The 21624-nt window shown below is 40.4% G+C and overlaps 1 protein-coding gene across 1 annotated transcript in view; it reads right to left on the bottom strand.

Annotated features, from left to right (window-relative positions):
• Positions 1 to 21624, bottom strand: part of LOC101169425 (tyrosine-protein kinase SRK3) — a 31481-nt gene continuing 9857 nt past the window's right edge. The window contains exons 3-8 of the mRNA XM_004086404.4: positions 18941 to 19107; positions 10020 to 10167; positions 6523 to 6681; positions 5042 to 5223; positions 3353 to 3509; positions 1 to 3023 (exon numbers count right to left, since the gene is read on the bottom strand). Coding sequence (XP_004086452.2) covers positions 2824 to 3023; positions 3353 to 3509; positions 5042 to 5223; positions 6523 to 6681; positions 10020 to 10167; positions 18941 to 19107 — 1013 coding nt within the window. The 3' untranslated portion in view covers positions 1 to 2823. The remainder of the gene's footprint in view (positions 3024 to 3352; positions 3510 to 5041; positions 5224 to 6522; positions 6682 to 10019; positions 10168 to 18940; positions 19108 to 21624) is intronic.

Here is a 21624-nt window from a genome sequence, read left to right on the forward strand (position 1 = left end):
TTTAAAATAGTTAAAATACTTTATTTGTTGCATCACTTGTGTTTGGTACCTGATCGTAAACAGGAAAGAACACACACTCAAACATGATAAGGTGATTATGGCTCAAGATTCCTGAATTTGTCTTTGTCTTTCATGCTTTAAGACAAACATGACACAATTTGCATTTCAAGTGCATTACTACAAACCAATCCTGTTTTCCACTAAGACAGTTCCTCTAAACATGGCTAATGCTGTATTTTGGTCATTTAACCCAAAAGCCATGTGAATGTCTGTCCTTTTACCGTATGTATCTTAAAGTTTAATGTGTGCACACTTATGATTGTAAACATAGGCACTCAAGTTGTAACTTCAAATTATTTTGGCCCATTTAAACAGCTTAAGGCCTGTACACATGGCAATTAAGCCCACGGGCTTTTCAAGCTTCAAGTTAACAAATGCAACAATTAAGGAAAATTTACATTACAGACACTGTTTCCAAAATGCAACAATATATTAGACATCACCAAACTGTTATAGGTCCCTGTAACAAAGGCTGAGGAAGTCAGAGCAGAGGTGCACGTAGCAGACAATTAAAACACAGAGAAAAGAAACAAACTTGACTTTTTTGGGTCTAAAATCAAAAAGGTGTGTCCTGAGAGTGTGTAACATTTTGCAGACATTTTAGCCATTCCTGCCCTGGTTTGGCTTTTGGCCACAGATGTGCTTCAGAATAACTGCTGGCATTCTACTATAACCATGCAGCATTTATTTCTTCTAATCTAAATGGTACTTTCTCTTACAAATGGCTACAGTTCATGCTCCTTTACCTAACATGTTAACGTTTTCCCACATATTCATGCTTTTTAACTGTGATGCAAGAGTTAAGCATTGAGGTGAACTTCACATCCTGCTTTACCAACAACTGTTACATCGATAGACAGAGGTCCGATATGACCTGGCGCATTGCAGTTCCACCCAGAGCGCAATCAGCTTAGCTTATTGCAACAACAGATAACTAAGATCAACGGTTTTTGACAGAACTGTCTAAATGATGAATTCATCTTAAGATTCAGAGCAAAAAAGCAGGAACACTGGGATCAAGGTTTTTGAATAGAATTGTTTCTGAATTGTGAGTTAAAAGTCAACAAGACTTATGTTTTTTAAAACATGAGTCTATATGACTGGATTTTACCCACTACTACGCTACTTTGTTGGAAAGTATCTGGATCCATGATGATACCCCTGACACACCTTTGATTAACTTTGGATAAGTGAGCTAACAAGCTTTCAGGGTTTTGAGCCAGGCTAAAAATAAGAAAGGTGTCTTTTAGGTTTTGTTTCATAGCATTTATAAACCGAGAGGAAATCAGCTTTTAACTCCTCCATTTGGCCCAGACACACTAGATACGTCACCTCCTATAATATCATTAGACACTTACAGTACAGACCAAGAGCAGCGTAAATGCAGAGCAGAATTTTTGAAATTGGTAAGTTTGATGGTTTCAGTTACATTTTTGCATTGCACATAATCAGTGACAGAGTAAATTGTTTAATTGTTAAATAATTTAATTGTTCTCTCTCATCCTGCAGCTGAAACTGACGTAAGAGCTGATTCAGCTGTCCTGGTGGGAGGGGCTGCAGCAACAGCTGATTGACGATCATAGTCAAATCACTGTGCTTCATTCCAGCCTCTCCAAAATTCTCCAATCAGTCCATGATTTTATTCTGTTAGATCACTTAACACTTTTTAAAGAAAGTTTCAAATGGATCTGAAAGACCTCTGCATGAAGCTACAAAACTGTTCAGTGTGAAACACGGCGGCGCGAGTGTTTAAAATCAAATGCTGGTTTGGCATGTTTTTCATGGCACATTAATTTAGTTTAACCCCTTGATGCCTGAGTTTAATTCCAGCCACGAAAACAAGGTCATGTATGCTTTTGCTTTCAAGTATATGCTAAATTAGGGTCATTTTGAAGCCAAAATTGATTGATGCGAATTTGTCTCAATTGGCCTCAAGGGGTTAATATTTTAGCATAATCTCATAACCACCTGTGTCTCACGCTACTCTAAAAAAGGTTCATGAGTGCTTTGCCGCATGCTGCTGGTGTGTGAAACATCACCCTCATACTGAGATCACCTCTATAGCAAATCATATTTTACTTCCTCCTGGAGCAAAAAAGAAGCTTAGCTTATATTCTTCAGCAGCTGATGATCACTGTAGCTCCTGTTTATACTGGACGGTCCCTTAAATGCACAGCTGGAGCTAATTTCACATCGCAGATGAGCAAACCCCTGGATGGATAAAGTTGTTCATTTCCGGAACGTGGAGATATGTAGCTAATACCCTGCCAATGACCCAGTCATTCAGATGTGTCACTCTGGACTTAATGCTACTCAAATAATCCAATCCTGCCCTCTAATGAGGCAAAGTGTTGGAAGACGTTCATTATTGCACAATTATAATTGGTTTTTATACAATTGGTTTTGCGGCTTCAGCCCAAGTTTAAATTCAAACCCTCCTGACCTGTGAGGTCATGTCATAAGTGTTCATAAGAAAACACAGAAGGTTGTAAATAAAATACACTTCTGTAAATGTGCTGAGGCTTGTCGTGGAAAGTTTTTCAGTGCTGTTGCACTTTTGCTCCCATGAAGGTCAGTCAGTTGTTTGACCATCTTTCTTCTTTTTTCTTAGAGAAGTCCTCTGTATTCCTATTCTCATCTGGTCTTCTCCTATGCCCTCTATACCGCAGGGTTTGCATGGAGGATGAAGTCTTATATCTGTGATCTTGTTCTTTGAGGAAGCACAAGAACATTACGGTCCATGTCCTCCAGGGTCTTGTCTTTCTACACTTCTACAGTCTTGAAATATATCTTGGCGTATATTGCATCAAGCTGGCTGTGCAAGGCGTGGAACGACGGGCGTTTTGAGGGTTCTGCAGCCCAGCAGTCCATCATGATCTTGTAAATATTCTCAGGGCAGCGGGTGGGACATGCTAGACGATAACCAGAGGTTAAAATCGTCATCACCTCCTTGTTGCTTTTTCCTGAAGGGAAGAGACAAAAAATATTAGAAACATAAAGGGATTAAACAACCAGATTCATGCTCTAGTGGCAGCAGGGTTTTGTGTCACTAGTTTCAGAGTTGGTTACAGCAACAATTATTTGTCTATGATTTTAAATTTGGTTCCTCAACAGCAGAACACAAGAAAAAATAAAAGTCTCCGACTTTTCATGGTGCCACTCACTGTAGTTATCGCCTTTGTAAGAGTCTGAAACCAGAGGTTTTTTTCTTACACTGCTCTGTAATAACCCTCTAAAGTATTGAACAGTTTGAAGCCCTAAAGACAAGATGATGGAAACAACAGGAAGCTACCTTCATAAGGCATTTTACCACGAGACATCATCTCATAGAGCAGCACTCCAAACGACCACACGTCTGACTTGACAGAGAAGCGTTGGTGAAGCGCTGCTTCTGGAGCCGTCCACCGGACCGGGATCTTTGTGTTTCGACTGGCTGTATACACGCTGTCCTGGAGGGTGCAGAGGCGAGTGAGAAGTTTATAAAGAAACTGCTGTTATTATTATTCTTGAGAAAGGTATGTATTATCAATATGAGATCATATTTCAGGTGCTTTCTATCAAGGACAAAATGTCATTGAAGTTTCCTGCAAAGCGAGATGAAGATGGACCGAGGACACGGAGCTGAAATTGAGACACAAATGAAAGCCCAAGGAATCCAGAAGTCAAACTTTAATCTCTTGTTTTGGGAGATGCACTGAATTTAGATCGTTTGGACAGGTTTTGGAACTGGTTTGAGTGTGATCTGTCAACAGCGGTTTTTGCAGATTTCTTTTTTCTTTCTAAAAACCAGAAAGGAAAACTTTTCTTCAACAAAATAGTTGTATTAGTAGATTTATATTGAAAGGAAAAAGCTACTGAGTAATGCAAAAAAACAAAAACACAGGAAAAATGTTTATTGCAACAAATTTGCTATCTACTGTCAGTTTTTTTCTGTTTGTTATACTGTCTTTATTATTAGGTTTCTTACTGTATCTTTTTAATTGTTTTAATTATCACATTTAAGTTGTATTCAAAGTCCAATTCTCGTCATCTTTTTTATCTAATTTCAAAACATTCCCATTGGTGTTTTCATTATCATTATGTCGTTTTTAGGCAAAATCTAAAACGCTGTCGTTTTCTAAGACATAGTTTCTGCAGGAATTCATCAGAAAGTCCCCCCTGAGCTTTGGGCAGGTCTGTTGACATGAAGTGCTCAAAGCAGTAATAATGTGTCAGTATTCATTCACTCCTCATTCATACTTGGTGATAGTATCTACTAATGTAGCCTCAGTTGCCCTGGGGCAGACTTAGAGAGGCGTGGCTGCCATTTCCACTTACGGCCCCTCTGATCATTCATTCACATTCCAACACCAGTGGAGCCGCACTGGAGGCAGGGAGGGGGAAGTGTTTTGCCCAAGGACACAATGACAGCTGGCTGGCCCTTCGGTCATTGGACGACCTGCTCTACCGCCTGAGCCAATCAAGTCCAACTGTTTAGTTGCATAAATGTTTCATTTGAACTCTGCTGAAAACGCCTCCTGCGATAAAAATACCATATTTAGTGTAGAAGTTTGGGGAAATTCTTAGTAATTTATAGTCTATTTGAATAGACTATAAATGGTGTGGATTATGGGACACATAAGAATGCTCTGTTTTTAAAGTCGGGTTTAAAGCAGCTAAACCTCAGTTCTGACTTGTGTGGATCTGTAAATTTGGTAATCTGTTTTTGAATTGAATTTGACACAAATCTGTACTTTTCCAGAGCACTTTGTCTTTGTACCACGCACTGTGCTTTTCCGCTTGGAAAATAACAATGGAGGAGAACAGTACGGACTTGTAAATTTAGGACCCAGGTCTCGTAAATATAACATCTAGTAAATAAAATGAGTGATGCAGACTTCAGGACAATTGACAAAACAGGTTTTAACACAAAACAAACACAATACATGAAAAGCAAACACAATACATGCAACAAGAGCCACAGCAGAAGAAACTGGATTACCCTGATGATCCGGGCCAGCCCGAAGTCAGCCACTTTACAGACCAGATCGTCTCCCACCAGAATGTTCCTGGCAGCTAGGTCTCTGTGCACAATGTTTCTGTCTTCCAGGTAGGCCATGCCCTCTGAAATCTGACCGCTCATGTAGATGAGGTGAGCGGATGACAACATGTGGCCCTCAGCAGCTACAAACATACACACGTGCACACACAAAGTGTTTGTTAAACAACACTAAATCCTGCTTTTCTAAAAATGTTTGTGAAACGTTTTGTGTATTTGACTGCACAGGGTCGAGGTTTGTCTTCTGGCTATTTGACTGTAAATGAGAACTGGGCTGCGTGACCCCTCCCCCCTGGGGTTCCAAACAGGAAGTACCTGCTGTCTCCAAGAAGCCAAAACCCCATAGACTTCTATAGAGAAACAAACAGCTGTTACTCAGTCATTCTATTCGTCAGAAGAACCATTCTCGATCTGATACCTTTTTAACATGTTCTTGATAATCCTCATTTTTTTCAGTGAAATTATTTTTTTATGCAAGTTATTCAAGTTTTCAAGACGGAAAAAATCAGATGCCTCAGTAAAGGCATGTGTTGCCCGCTGGCTGCCACCTCAAACCTCGTAAACATTTGATTGACAGTATCTCCCGAGCGGCTTTCAGTTGAAGGGCTGTGGACTTTCAACAACCTTTCTGAGGACTCACAGCAATTTCTGACCAATAACTCAAGCTTTCCTTGCTTTCCTTCTGAATGCCGTGTCACACAGCCACTTCGCACATGTTGCACATTTTTTTTCATGGATGAAATTTTTGTCTTTCATGATACATGCGTTATATTCGTAACTCGAAAGCGTTCTTGCGTTCGTCGATGTCTGCAGATGTCCGTTGAGGGTTTCAGCCGACGGGTCTTAACTAGAATTGGGTTTTGAGCTGTTCAACATTTTTGGTTGGTTGAGAATTATGCGGTTTATACATATTTAACATAGTTAATACAAAATTGTTACATACTGTAAATCTTACCCAATTCAGTGTGATTTTTTTTGTGATGCAAATACAAATTTGTGTCTTTCCATGACCGTTCCACATATGTCAAATACATAACTTCCATATAATCTATACGGCGCATATAACACTTTAATTACGTAATTGACTCACGAATCACTAATAAATTGCATATAAACAGAGCAATAATCGCACACAGAACATGTCCTATTTTGATTTATGTGTTCTTTGCATGGTTTATTCGTACTTCTTCCGTGGTTTTAACATGGTTCATTCGTGATACATGGAGGAAAATTTCACGTAAAAACAATACATTTTCTCACTTTTTCCCTATTTATACATGTATGACCAATTTTCATCCACGCAATAGGCACAAAATGTCTGTAGTGGCCATGTGACACGGCCTACATTGCTTCAAGGAGGACAGATTGACGTTGGGTGAGGGTGAAGATGTTGTTTGTGTGTTGTCCTATGTGGAAACACTTACAGGCCAGGTAGGATTTGAGGCTTCCTTTGCTCATGAGCTCTGTCACAATGTAGACGGGTTCCCCTCTGGAGCACATGGCCAGCAGCTGGATAAGGCGGGGGTGATGCAGGTTCTTCAGGGCATGAACTTCCTTCACAAACTCATCCTGCTTTGTGTCCTCTGGAACAACAATTGAGTAAGGTGATTCTCACAGGTGTCTGATATTTTGTCTCTTATGAGCCCAGGGACAAAATATCATCCATTTGATTATTTGAGTATGTGCAAGAGTATATCACAGAAATATATGTTTATGATATATTTATGCAGAGATATATATTTATTTTGCTTTCTTCTTTCAGATTTTTTTGAATGCTTCAATAAAACCTATCCCAATTTAGTTAGGTTTCAGTGTAACCCTTGTGCTGCGCAAGTAAAAAGGTGACAGTGGAGAAAACATTTTTCCTTTAAATAGAAGATTAGGAAGAAACCCAGCAAGAACCAGACTTGATAAGAGCAACAAGCAACTGGGACATTTAGAGCCAAAAGAACAGGAAAAAGAGCAAAACAGCTGTCCCACTCCAATCATTTTTGGTCTATTTTAAAAGTGTTCCTGTTGGGCTTTTAAAAGGTCTATATCATGCTTTTCTTAAGCCTTTCAAAGTAAACTATATCCATAAATAATGTAATAGATCACCTTTGGCACACTAAAGAACCATTTTTTAATGCTGCCTATCTGGGTCTCCCTGTGCCTTGAAAATACAGGGTTGTGTCAGGAAAGGCATCCGGTGTAAAAAAATACTCTGCCAGATCAGTGAAGGCTGATTCGCTGGGGCAACTCCTGACGGGAGAAAACGAAAGGTAAAAATAAGTTATTTTCGCAGCTAAGAGGACTCTATCTCTGAGGCTCCGCCTTTCACTGCGGGTGGGTGCCGCCCATTTCATGACATCATCCTAGAGTTGGCCTTGGCAGTGTCTGCATTTCTCCGATAAAAAACAGACATCCAAACTTTTGCAAAGATGGATGTGCATATAGTGCATAGAAAAGGGAAGAGTTTAGTCCAGGGGTCGGCAACCCATGGCTCCGGAGCCACATGTGTCTCTTTCATCCTTCTGTTGTGGCTCCCTTTGACTTTGGAAAATAATGAGTATTTTATAATAATTAAATTTTATTTTAGTTTGTTCATTTTTCAATGCATTTCAAAGGCGCTGCGGGCTCCGTGCCACGTAAAAAACAGCTTCGTAATGAGCTCGTATTTATCGGGCGAGACCTGCAGAGCTGATAGCAGGAGGAGACACGCGAGGCGGCTTCAATAAACACTCCGATCTTCTGCCGGAAACTTGACGTGCCGTGGGGCAGAGACCAACTCACTGATGACAGAGAGTTTGCGCCAGTGTTGCCAGATAGAGTCACAGTTTTCCAGCCGAAAAGTCATCTGAAAACCGCCAGACCCAGCCAAAAACCGCCCAACACAGCTTTTGTTGATGTTTTTTTTCGTACTGGACTGATAAAATAAAAGATTTTTCTAAATAAAATATAGTTCAGACTAATAATAAAATGTGTACAATATTGAATATTTCTTCAGCGGAGCGCCTTCTTCCATTCATTTGCTTAACCGCTCTATCCCCGCTATAACCTGCGTCCTACTCTTTCATCCTTGTGCGGCGCTGGAGCGCCCCGACTATCGTATTTTGCGCTCTCTGTGTAGGACACACTGAGGAGCGCAGGGGAAACAACTCTCAGCTTCAGAGGATGTGAACAGGAAGAGAGGAAAAGCAGGTAAAGAGGCGGAGGAGGGGCTTTGGCTTCAAACTCTGTCAGAGATGCAAACACGGGCGTCAGATTGAGACGCAGCTTTTCCTGCAGGAGTTGAAGCAGAGACTTTCTCTGGGATGATTTTATAAACTCAAACATGGAAACATGATTATCAAGTAGAACTCTTCAAAATAATAAACCTGATCTCTCCACATTCTCCGTGTCTACCATGCATTGATAAACACATCGCTCCATGCAGCGATCAGACCAGAACCAGTAGCTCCTCCCACACGCGGCCGCGGTATCATCCTTTAAAGAACATAATGTGCATTTGCAGCGACGTATGCTTCAGACGATGTCCGATTGGCCAATCTACATGTCAATCAAGTCCCGCACTTCTCAGTGATGATTTTGATTGGCTGGTGGATTTTAAAGAAGTACTTTTTTTTTTTTTTATCTTTTCTGGCCCGCGATCTACACTCATGTCATTGAAGATTGACCGCTAGATCGCGATCGACGTAATGAGCACCTTTGAAAAATATATACATGCATAATATATATAATGGTGTCAAAACAGGTTGTGGCTCCCAGTGCTTTCTTTTTTTATTAGGGGCGGTCCCAAATGGCTCTTTGAGTAAAAAAGGTTGCCGACCCCTGGTTTAGTCGATCACCACTAGCTCCATGTGTGTTAGCCTGGGGCGTGGGGCCGGCAGTGCAGACTATTCCTGGAAAATGCTGTTCCTCACTTTGTGATGTCCCAATGTGAGAACCCCCCATTTTTGTAGATTGGGAGGGACTGGTGCTCGGAGAGCAGGTTTTTAGAGGAATACTCAGAAATGCATTAATGGATCAAAATACCACTTTGGGGTTGTTTTTTTGTGAGAAATGAACAATAATACTCTTAAAAGCTCAAAAAGTTGACTTTGCATGTTATAGGCCCTTTTAGTTTTTGCAGAGTAGCAGGACTGTAGCATCTGTTTACACATGTTTCCTCTAGCTCACAACCCCTACCTAACATTAGCGGTGCAACAAAAACGGCAAGCAATATTGCAGCTATCCAGCCGTACAGTTTAGATCCAGATTCCAGCTCAGACGGGGAAAACAAAGACGTTCAGGGAGCTTGTGGTCTGTTGATTATATCTTCTCTTTCACTGCTTCAAGCATTTTTCACCACATTTTTGACTGCTTCTGATTCATATTTTGAATAAAGAAATACTGTGAAATGCAATTTTAACCTTTATTTTCTTTATAAATGTTCTCCATCATCAGAAAAATGCTGGCAGAACACAATTTTCTTCAGAGGGTCTTTAAAGAACAAAAGAGGTGAGTTGGTAACTGCAAAGGGCGAAGCTGATGGTGCATTATCACTGGAACATTTGTCATGACTGTGTCTACGAATAGATGAATATTTCATGTTTTCTTCATATCTAGTAGAAAACGTTTTCTCTGTGTTGTTTTTTTGCTTTCCTGCCCAGTCACAGCAGATGTTGCCTTTATCAACGCTGGTTCTACCAAATGTTTCCTTGCAACTTATCTATAGACACTCATTCTTCTCCACGGTTACCCAGCAGCGCATGCAGCCAAGAAGATTACAAGTAATCATTCAAAAAATACACCTGTAGTTTTTGGAAAGAGCTAAATCAACTTGACCTGATTTAACACAAAGTCTTTACAACTTTTCTCTCTTTTTTGGACAAGTGAGTTTGTCCTTCATCAACCACAGTGCAATTAAAACCTCCTTGAGACAGAACGTTGGCGTCCATACCTTGCTTTAGAGTCTTGATGGCCACCTTCTTGTTCTCCTTGACCCACAGAGCCTCCCACACTTCTCCAAAGTTTCCTTCTCCTAGCTTCTTGTAAAGTTTGAACTCCTCTCGAGGTCTCTCCCATGGCTCCATGTCAAACAGCTCGCGCTGCACAAAGACAGTAGAGTTTATCAGTCCATCACATTCATTTGAAAAACTGTTTATTAGAAATGCTACATATGCAAAAAATTCACGGTGTGAATAAATGTTGACTCCTCTTTTAAAAGATTGAAAGAAGATGGAGAAAACTGAGCGTCAGAGACAAGGACGGACTTTGGACCCACAGATAACACTCCATCTCTCTTCAGCATGATTGGGTCAATGGCAATCAATACTTGTGTCTGCAAACATGCTCCACCCAGCCATCTGCAGATGCCAACTCAGGCATCAGGCAACTCAGGCAGGGAAGCTAAACATTTGAAAACACTGACGTTTCTTCTTTTTTTTTAACTCGTGCAAAAACAAAGCAATTATTTGCATGTGTCTTCTGTGGGCCAAAATTTCAAACTGACTCTGGATGCTTATTGGTACTGTCCGTAGACCAGATCTTTCAGCTACAACAGTTGCAGCATCATTCAGTGGAAAATGTGTCAAAGGAAACCACAAACTCTCGATTAGCTGGAAACCTGAATCAATTTTAACACCAAAACTCCAGAAACTTAAACTCGATGTCCAAACGGGTTTATAAAACAGAGTAGCTGCTGCCCCAAAGCAAACATGTCTGTGCCTCAACCACGTTCAGTTAATTTAGTGGATATTATTTTTTTTAACTTGAATATATGTATCCAACAGCTGCCAAACAATTCTTTAATTGAATGAATTCAAAAACACGGGGATAGACTTTGATTGACAGCAGATCCATTCTCATTTCTGCCACGGCACTAGCGCTCATTATCATCCATCAAAGGAGACGTCGGCGTCTTTTTCAGAGGGAGTACGGATGAAGCCACTTTGGTTGGTGATTTTCCAGAGGTGCTGTGGATCCAACAATTCCACCAGGGAAGGGGTAGGGGACAGATGGTCCTAGGTCCCACCTTCCTTGCAAAATGTGTGTGCATGTGTGTGTGTTTGTGAGGGTGTGTGTGTGCATGTGTGTGTGTTTGTGTTGGAACGTATATTTTGAGGGAGGAGGGGTGTGTGTACTAAGGGAGGTGCAGTTAAAATTGGCGGGTAGGGCACTGAGGGGACATCTCCTGATTACTCACAGTGATGTCCCCTCACCCTCCCCACCAAGGGGCCCTAAATGTCTAAGGTGCGGTTAAAATTGGCGGGTAGGGTGCTGGGAGGACATCTGCTGCTTGCTGGCAGTGATGTCCAAGCACACCCCCCCCCCCCTATATGTCTAAGGTGCAAATAAAACCGAAAGAGGGGGGGCCCATTCCATACAGCAACCATGGGAGAGGGGGACCACTGCCAAGTAGCCCCCCCCAAGGCGCATCGCAGGCTAAGCCCCCCACCCCCTCACCCTAAAATGAGGTTATATGAGGAAGGGGGTAAGTTGGGGACAGCTGGTAGACTGTCCCCCGGTGGTCAAACAGCTGCCCCCCAGCCCCCCCCAGCATAGGGGCCCGGCCCCCCCAGACCAGGGGCCCCATCCCCGGAGGCGCCGACATCCCAGGCCAAAAAAACGTTTTTTGATAAATGGAATTTTTTTCAAAACTGTTGTGTTTCCATTAGATGAAAATATAATCCCAAATCCAGTTTGTGGAATTTCATAGTCGATGTGATGAGTTGATAAAAAAGTGTTTTTTTTTAATTGAAAAGAGCCTAAATTAAGCCAAAAATATGCTCAAATAAATGTAACAAATTTTGTCTTTCAGAACAATTTTATTTCCATCAACACTTAATCAGCAGTTACAAACTAAGTTATTCTGATGAGAAAAAGCCAAAAATATCTTTTTAAATATTACATACATCAATGAATGTAAGAAATTGTTATTTTTCCATTATTGAAACGAATGAAACTTAAGGAAAACTTTGACATTTTTAACTGGGACACTGTAAAATAAACAATAAAAAATAAGAAATGTAAAATAATTTCTTTGTTCAAAACAACCTGACATACAGTAATCCTGACATTCTTTTGAAATATTGGACATTTATGAGGAGCTTCCTACTTCATCTCAGTAATGCTATTGTGATTATTGACACCTTCAATTCAAATACCTGATAAAACGCCTTTAACAGATGACAATACGGCACAAAACTTAAAAACATTTTTCTTAATCTCCTCTAAAACTAGAAATGAAATTATATTGCAGTTCTTACTGAAATGACAAAACTGAAATAAATTTGAAATGTTAATAGCTTTTAAACAGTCTGGATGTAAAATAATAACTTTGGAAATCGGAAATCTTAACCATGAAGAAAGAATTCATTTTACAAACACACCACACATGGTTGGTAAGGTAAAGGACTACCTCGCAGGAAAACAGGGTTCAATTCCCAAAGGGGAATGAACAATGGTAACGCAGCGAGCAATTAACATCACCCAGTAAGGGCCCTTGGGAAAGGCCCTTAATGCTACTGCCTCCCGCGTTTAGGACTGCCCATCCAGGGGATGGGTCAAATGCAGAGAACAAATTTCCCGTTGTGGGATAGATACAGTATAATAAAAATAAAAACATTTTATTGATAAATGTTAAGAACAAGTCTGTTATTAAGAGCAGGCAGCTGCTGAATTCTCAATTTAATTCAAAAAGAGTGAATTAAAGAAATGAAGGCAAACATCCTGCTGCATTTGAGCATTAGAGAGACGCTGCAGACCGTGTGGTGACATCACAGGAACGTTACAGTGAGGCTGAAACGCCTGTAGGGAAAGGCTAAAGGGACTTCCTCTTGTGTTACAGTGGTTAGATTCCCTGCTTGGTGTAACCCTTGTGCTATCCTAGGCACTTTAACATTGGGAGTTGGGTCATCTAGACCCACTAGGCAGTGCTCTGAACCTTTTTTCTTCATTGATTTGTGATCTTCACTGGTGTCCATGGATTACATGAAATCTTTCCACCTTTATCCACCTTTGTCATGGTAGGGAGAACACGTCAATGTAAGGGTGGGGTCATCTAAGATAGTATAAGGGTTAAGCCTCAGAACGGTGGGCGTGGCCCGTTTGAGTCACACTCTCATCTCAGAAGCAGTCAAACCTGCTGGGACGCTTTATGGGTCATGCAGCTGAACATGCAGTCTCCACAACTTGAAGTATGAGAAAGTTTGCTGAGCTGGACAAAAGGTCTACTAGATCACGGCTTGTTTTGGCTTTTGTAGTTTATGAACTTAAATAGTTTCATCAATCCACATGACAACTGATTACATGCATGTGTGTGTTTCTGCTTCAGAGTCCATCGCCTCAGAACCACAGCTTCCGCTGGAAGGAAGAGAGAAGAGGAGGGAAGAATCACTAAATGCCTTTTGAATCAGAAAAAAACCCACCTCCAAGTTGTAGAAGACCACAGTCACTAACCGGGTAATTAGGGGCCATGAAGAAGCTCAAAAGGGAACAAATACAAAATAAGTGTGCTATTAAAAAAAAGGAAAATCACTTTAATTCCTTATCAATAACCATCCACTCACACTTCGTCTTAAACCACTGCAATCTCTTGGAAGATGTTCAGTTTTCTATTGAAACACACATAAATTTAGTCTGAATTGAAACCAGAGCAAAAGATCAGAACATGTTAACACTGTCAGCTTGAAAAAGGATTTTAATTGAAGTTTTAAAAGACCAAACTTCCACCAATTCAAAGAATTAAAACTCCTCTGGAGCAAGTCCAGACTAAAAAACATTTACGATTCTAATTGTCAGCTTTTCAAGATTATTTAAAGACCATATTCTATGAAAGTGTTGTTTTTGGTGTTTTTAACATGTTTTTGCAGCATTTTTCTAATAATGGAGGACATTTATGGCGTTTCATGGCTGCCATTAATTGAATGAGTGCAAAGATAACTGAGCGAGTGCATAACTGAGTGAACGAACCCTACAACTGCGCAAGTGCAATTCTAACCAAGCAACCCCACATTTTACAACTGCACGGTTGCAATCTTAACTGAGCAGCGCTCGCTGGGTTTGTGCTCAGTGTTAAAGGGGGGTTTTTGTCACTTGGGGGCGGTAACCTTTCTGGTTGATCCGATTGACTGAAATTTGCATGTCAAATCCGGCGAGGCAGCGGGGCAGGACTTTTTTTGGAGCAGTGGGTGGCTAACATGTGGCCCCTGCCTCTTATCATATTTTCTATATACCGTACTTTCACGACCATAAGGCGCACTTAAAAGTCTTAAATTTTCTCCAAAACGTCCGGAGCGCCCTATGGTGCGGCCCTAATGTGTAGTTGTGTGACTTTGGTTAAGAAGATGTAGGAGAGGACAGCATGAGAACGGTAAGGAGGGAAGTGAGGACGTGAAAGAACGATACACTGTCTCACCTGCTAAAGAGGCTGGTGAAACTGTCTTTCTACCCGCCAAAGTGAAGTTTTACCCACATTGGGCATGTGTTAACTTAGAGCCCTGAATCCGTGTATGTGTTTGTTTCCCGTCTGAGCTGGAATCTGGATCTAAACTGTACGACTGGATTGCTGCAATACTGCTGCCATTGTTGTTGCACCGCTAATGTTAGGTTGGGGTTGAGCGGGGCTGTAAGCTTGCTGGAGAATGTGTAAACAGAGACCTCTCAGCAATGAGGAGAGGGAGGGAGGTGGGGTTACTCCGTGCCAACAACTCGGAGGCCAACAGACTCCTGCTGCTCTACAGAAGTTACAGTGGTGGAAAAATTGTTGGTACCCCTCAGTTAAAGAAAGAAAGTCCACAATGCTCACTGAAATGACTTGAAACGTTCAAAAGTAACAATAAATTAAAATCTATTGAAAATTAAATACCGGTAATCAAAATCAGCCATTACTTTTGAGTTGTTGATTAACAGAAGTATTTAAAAAAACAATCTAATGAAATGGGGCTGGACAAAAATGATGGTACCCATAACTTAATATTTTGTTGCACAACCTTTTGAGGCAATCACTGCAATTAAACTGTTTCTGTATTTGTCAATGAGCCTTCTGCACCTGTCCACAGGTATTTTGGCCCCTTCCTCATGAGCAAACTGCTCCAGTTGTCTCAGGTTTGATGGTGTCTTCTCCAAATGGCATGTTTCAGCTCCTTCCACTGATGTTCAATGGGATTCAGATCTGGGCTCATAGAAGGCCACTTCAGGATAGTCCAACGCTTTTCTCTGAGCCATTCTTGTTTTTTTTTGGCTGTGTGTTTTGGATCGTTGTTCTGTTGGAAGACCCATGACCTGCAACTGAGACCAAGCTTTCTGACACTAGGCAGCACATTTCTACCCAGAATGCCTTGATGATCTGGAGATTTCATTTTACTTTGCACAACTTCAAGACACCCTGTGGCAGATGCAGCAAAGCAGCCCCAAAACAGAACTGAGCCTCCTTCATGTTTCACAGTAGGGACAGTGTTCTTTTCATTGTATGTTTCATTTTTGAGTCTACCAACATAGAGCTGATGTGCCTTACCAAAAAGCTCCAGCTTTGTCTCATCTGTCCAAAGGACATTTTCCCAGAAGCTTTGTGGCTTGTCAACTTGCATTTTTGCAAATTCCAGTCTGGCTTTTTTATGATTTCCTTTCAACAGTGGTGTCCTCCTTGGTCGTCTCCCATGAAGTCCACTCTGGCTCAAACAATGACGAATGGTGCGATCTGACACTGATGTACCTTGATCTAGGAGTTCACCTTTAATGTCTTTGGAGGTTATTCTGGGCTCTTTGGACACAGTTCCAACTATCCGTCTCCTCCATTTGTCATCAATGTTCCTCTTCCGGCCACGTCCAGGGAGGTTGGCTACTGTCTCGTGGGTCTTAAACTTCTGAATAATATGTGCCACTGTGGTCACAGGAAGTTCAAGCTGCTTAGAGATGGTTTTATAGCCTTTACCTTTACGAGGTTTGTCTATAATTTTGTTTCTAATGTCCTGGGACAATTCTGTCCTTGGCTTTCTGTTGTCCATGTTCAGTGTGGTTCACACCTTTTCACCAAACAGCAACGTGACTATTTGCCTCCCTTTAAATAGGCAGACTGACTGATTATGGGTTTGAAAACAGCAGTGATGTCAATTAAAGGACATACCTGAGTTCATCATGATCCCTGGGCAATTAGTTCTCTGTCTTTTATGGAGGTACCATCATTTTTGTCCAGCCCTATTTCATTAGTTTGTTTTTTAAATAATTCTGTTAATCAACAACTCAAAAGTAATGGCTGATTTTTATTATTTAATTTTCAATACATTTTAAGTTATTGTTACTTTTGAACGTTTCAAGTCATTTCAGTGAACATTATGGACTTTCTTTCTTTAACTAAGGGGTACCAACAATTTTGTCCACAACTGTATGTCCTAGAAAACGACACACATAATTAAAAGACCATCGGGGAAAATTTTTGTAGAGATCTACAGATGATCAGAGTGGGACTTTAAATAAACTGTCACTCGACACCTCCTGTTGCATCTACCACAAGATGGGAGATCTTCCTCCTGTCCAGCTGGTCCAAAATGATCCTAACAGGGTTCAAGAGACCGACAGCACATTCCAGTCATATAGACTCCAGTTACTTTGTTTTTCAGTTGTTGTTTTTTTTCTTCTCGTTTTTCTTTGGCAATTGCAACATAATGCACAACATCAATGTTCCTGTCACTGGATTTCTGTCCTGCAGATCAGTTGGCCTTCAGAGGTTGATCTAATACAGGTTTGGCTCCTCATCCCAGTACTTTCTCCAGTTCAAACTGCTGATAGAAATGTCAGATTATTAGAGTGCAGACAAGGGCCTCACAATAATAGGAAACCTTGTGATGTGCGATATCAATGATAGTAATGTGGAAATGACAGAGATGTGAAGGAGACGCACCGCAGATGGAGCAACGTAAATCAGACTCAAGAGATGACTGCTCCACCTTGGAGCCAAAATCATCTGTAAACTCGCAGCAACCTAAATGTCTTACTACAACTAAGTGAGTGGGTGACTTCAATATATTTACCACTGTAGAGCAACAGAGTGTCTTAAAATATGTGACAGGAATTTTTACTGAACAATCTAGTCTGAGTTGTTGTGATACCAAGAAAGCCTTGTTGCTTGTCAAGCAAGTAATGACACTACCCAGGGCTAAAAATAGACTCCCAATCCTTCTGGACAAAAACCTGTTCAGGTTGTGGTTGACACAGCTGTAGAAATCCATTTGTGCTTAAGAAGTCAACTCAAACACATAAAACTGACTCACCAACCGAAATTGGTTAACTTGTGGCTTCAACAAAAAGACTACAGATGAAAAATGTCCTTTGGGCTTATTCTGGCGCATTGCAGACATGCTTTTAATGTGCACTGTCACTGTTAATAAAATGGCATTTTTTCATGATAAAGGCGTTGTCTTGTTATAGCTAGATGATGACAGTAAGCAGTGATTTGACCAAGTTGATCTGAGTCACCGTTTCTTTGGCAACCACTCTCATCAATCAGGAGTGAACTTGTTGGAAGGCCACACCCCTACCACCAAACAAGTGAAAGAATCTGTCATTCAAATATTTGAAACATTTGATGGGAGACCACCTACTTTTATTGAGGCATCTGGTTGGTCAGTGTTGGTTTCAACATGAAACCAAGCTCCAAACATTACCAAACTCTACAAGATTGGCCTTAGTGGGAAATATAAAATTATCTCTATATCTCTTTTGATTTACTGTTGAATGGTAAACCAGCAAAAATAGTACTTTATATACTACCACCCATTGACAATGTTGGGTAAATTTACTGGATGAAATTTACTGGAATAAATTACTTTACTATTTTCCTAATTTAACAAATAGTTTACTATTCGTTACTTTTTTCTTCTCACATACAAATTCTCAAAGGAATAAAGCAAAAACAAGATACCCTAGTAAATTCCTCAATATATAAACATGGAGATTACACAAGAACAATCAGGTTTTTAGCACCATCACATTATTTTACCACATGAACATGACAAAATGTACATTGTATAGTAGACCACATAGTGTGTAGAAGGTTGCTCATTGACACCAGGGCAGTGGAAAGCAGTTCTTCAGGACAAAACTTGATTTTACTGAAATGTTTTTGTCTTTGTTTTCAACACATTGGAAATAATCTGAATATCTCTAGTTGCTGAATGATCCACGAATTAGTCAACGACCATATTTCTGCTCTCTTCCTCTAACTTTGACCAATCCCCAACTCTGCATTAGCGCACATGCATCAGTAACTGTTTTTCTATTAGCATCTGTTTTGTTTCATTTAACCAAGAGACAATGACAGAGCCAACTGTTTACACACTTTTGATTGATTGGTTGGTCTCCTTTGGTTTCACAGCACCAATATGTGAGGAATGGAGTCATGAGGGTTTCTGTAGTCTAGTAAATATAAGTAAATTAGCAAAATTTGAACTGTAATTTTTTATGTCACTCTGCTACTGACAAAAGTAATTAAATTACAGTAATTTATTTTTTTAATTCATTACCCCCAACACTACCTAGTGAATACGCAACAGTGGTTTCCAGTCAGATTGTAGGACAATGGGAGCACTGGCCAAAGAAAAGTCAGAGCAAGGAAACTAGTGTGCTCCAGCACGCATCAGTCGGGATGCTTTTTACCCTAAAGCCTGCCTTAGTGACAGACTTACCTCTTTGATTCACAGACAGATGCCTATCTGAGTTAGATTCAGGACCACAGCACTGAAACCAACTCTTCTCTTTAAATTAGGTTTTCCTCAAGTTTGAGTTTACCATGAGAACCTTTACGGATAAAAGATTTTATTATTTTTTTCAATAGTCCTTCTTTCTTCAACGTTCAAAGTCAAGTTAAAAAAAAGTTTGCCTGACCTGCTGGGCACATGGTTGCACCAGTTGAACTCCCAGGAGGCGAGGGTTTTTCTGGTAGTAGGAGATCAGCTCCTCCAGCGTGGCAAAGGAGATCTTATCCGAGACAAAGTATGCTCCGATGAGTGAGCGCTGGATCCTGAAGTGATCGACTTTTCCTTGATTTCTGGCTGCAAGAAGACGAAGAAAGTTAAGGCGGTCGTGAGACAACCCAGAAAGGTCATGATCATATCAAAAATGGTTAAAAAACAGTCCAGGAGGAATCTCTAAAAACTATGAAGACAGCATTAGATGTGTAAGGCATCGCAGAGTCTTGGATATGTAAAAAATGGGCAAAGGGGGATTTTGTACATCGGCTAGCAGTGACATGTGCCATATCAATGTCACAACAGAAAACCGGGGGGGGGGGGGGGGGGGGGGTATGGCAATCTTTAATTTATGCAAACTTCAAAGAGATACTTAAAAAACTTCAATTTCAAACTTCAATGTCAGTGTTTACATCCATGTATCAGCACTTTCCTGTCGTCATCATAAAAGCAAACTGCAGTAAAATCACGATACAGCAGAGTTATTTCTGCCAACAACTCTAATTACAGCCTGGAAAAATGACCACTTTTGCAGTCATTCATGGATTTTGTTCCATGACATTATCACAAAGATGTTTCAACTCCAAACAAACCAGTCATGAAGCTTGTTTGGCCATCTTTACTGTACAAATCCTCCAGCAGACTTTAGATAAAAGTTCAGAGTTCAAAAATATGTATTCAAGTGATAACTTCATTCAGTAAACATTATCATCTGGTAGCCATAAACCTGCAAAACATACAGAGTATACCAGTAATTCCAAGTGTTAAAAAACTAAAAGAAGCTGAATAAAGTCAACATACAGTATACTACCTGTTTTATCCAAATGATGTTTTATCCGGATTATGAACTTAATCTGATAAAGGAGCCTATATGACCTTATTTGGATAAAGGCTTTCATGTGCATATAAAGGTTGTCACATTTTCACGGTGGATAAAGTGAGGGTGGAAAGAAAAACTTGAAAGGAAAAACAAGTTTTACAGCTACATCTGTTTCAGGAAATGCTGTGAATCTTTTTGCTGGACATTTTTATCTGTTGAATCTTTAGAAAAGCTTGCTTTGGTCGTGGAAGAGTTCAAGTTCCAAACAGACCTGTCTGCAGTTTAGGTTGTATTGTGACTGGAAAAGTCTGTTTGTCCAAACCGAGTCCTCCTAATTTGCTCTGCATTGAGTCCTGAACATTGCGTTTGGTCTGTATTCAGACTGCCTTTTAACCAAACATTTCTGTTTTGAACCAAAGATTGTAAAAAGATAATAATAATAATTCTTCAGTCATGGCAAAGCATTGAGAGAAAGAATAATGGAAGTCTATCGCTTTGCAATCCTTGTCGGGATAGTTCACTGAAAAAAACGTTATGTTCCGCTGACCAATTTTGAACGTCTGTATCAATCTCAGGGTCAACTCTTTTTACTGCTACTTTGGTACGGTGGAGGCATGCTGCACGGCGGTTAAGAAGAAGATACAGCGAAGAAGTGTTAATAACACATAGATTGTCGGGAAAACAGTGAGAAGTAATGTGTATCACGTTAAAAGTTGTTTTGATGAGCCAGGCTTCATCTGATCACATTTCATTGAGTTGCTGTGTCACATCCACATGGTTGCTACCTTTCTACTATGTTTATATCCTGTAATGGGTATCCTGTAAAACAGGTATCCTGTAAAACAGCTTCAGTACATCCAGAACGCTGCTGCTCGAGTCCTGACCAAAACCAGGAAGTATGATCACATTAGTCCTGTGCTCAGGTCTCTGTACTGGTTTCCTGTACCTCAAAGAATAGACTTCAAAGCAGCTCTGCTTGTGTACAAGTCTCTCCATGGCCGTGCACTAAAGTACATCTCTGACATGTAAGTGCCATATGAACCATCTCGTACTCTGAGGACCTCAGGGGCCGGCCTCCTGTTGATGCCCAGAGTCAGAACTAAACAAGGGGAATCAGCGTTTCAATATTCTGCAGCTAAAATCTGGAACAGCCTCCCTGAAGTCGTAAGACAGGCCTCTTCTGTGTTCATGTTCAAATCTAGACTTAAAACATTTCTGTTTAGCCGTGTATATGACTGAAAGGTCCTATTTGCACTTTTCTTTCCTCTCCTTCCTTTATTTTTAAATCAATTTTCAAATTTATTCTTTTCTTTTAAAGTAAATTTTACGTTGATTATTTCTATGATGTATTGTGATTTTAATGCATTTTTCTGTTTTGTGAAGCACCTTGAATTACTTTGTGTATGAAGTGTGCTATACAAAAATGCCTTGCCTTGCCTAATGCTTGGCTACGGTGGCCATTAGGACCTGTCCGATTGGAAACGAACTGAGACCACCTCTAAAGATGGGTCAAAGAGCTGTTCCTGGTCCCAGAGCTGGGTCCGCTTTGGTGCACTCAGACAGAAAATTTGTTCCAGATCATCGGGGAAAAAACTGGTACAATTAAAACAGAGCAAATGTGTCCAGAGTGAATACACCCATGAAACTCTAAAAATTGAAATAAAATCTGAGTTTATGACTTTTACAAATCCTCACAATTCATTTTTATTTCCCACTCTCTGAGTTAGTGGTATGATTATGTCATTTAATGCAAATGATACCGCAAAGTGTCTGGGAAAGTC

Source organism: Oryzias latipes, chromosome 7 (genome assembly GCF_002234675.1).
Source record: "Oryzias latipes chromosome 7, ASM223467v1".
NCBI lineage: Eukaryota > Metazoa > Chordata > Actinopteri > Beloniformes > Adrianichthyidae > Oryzias > Oryzias latipes.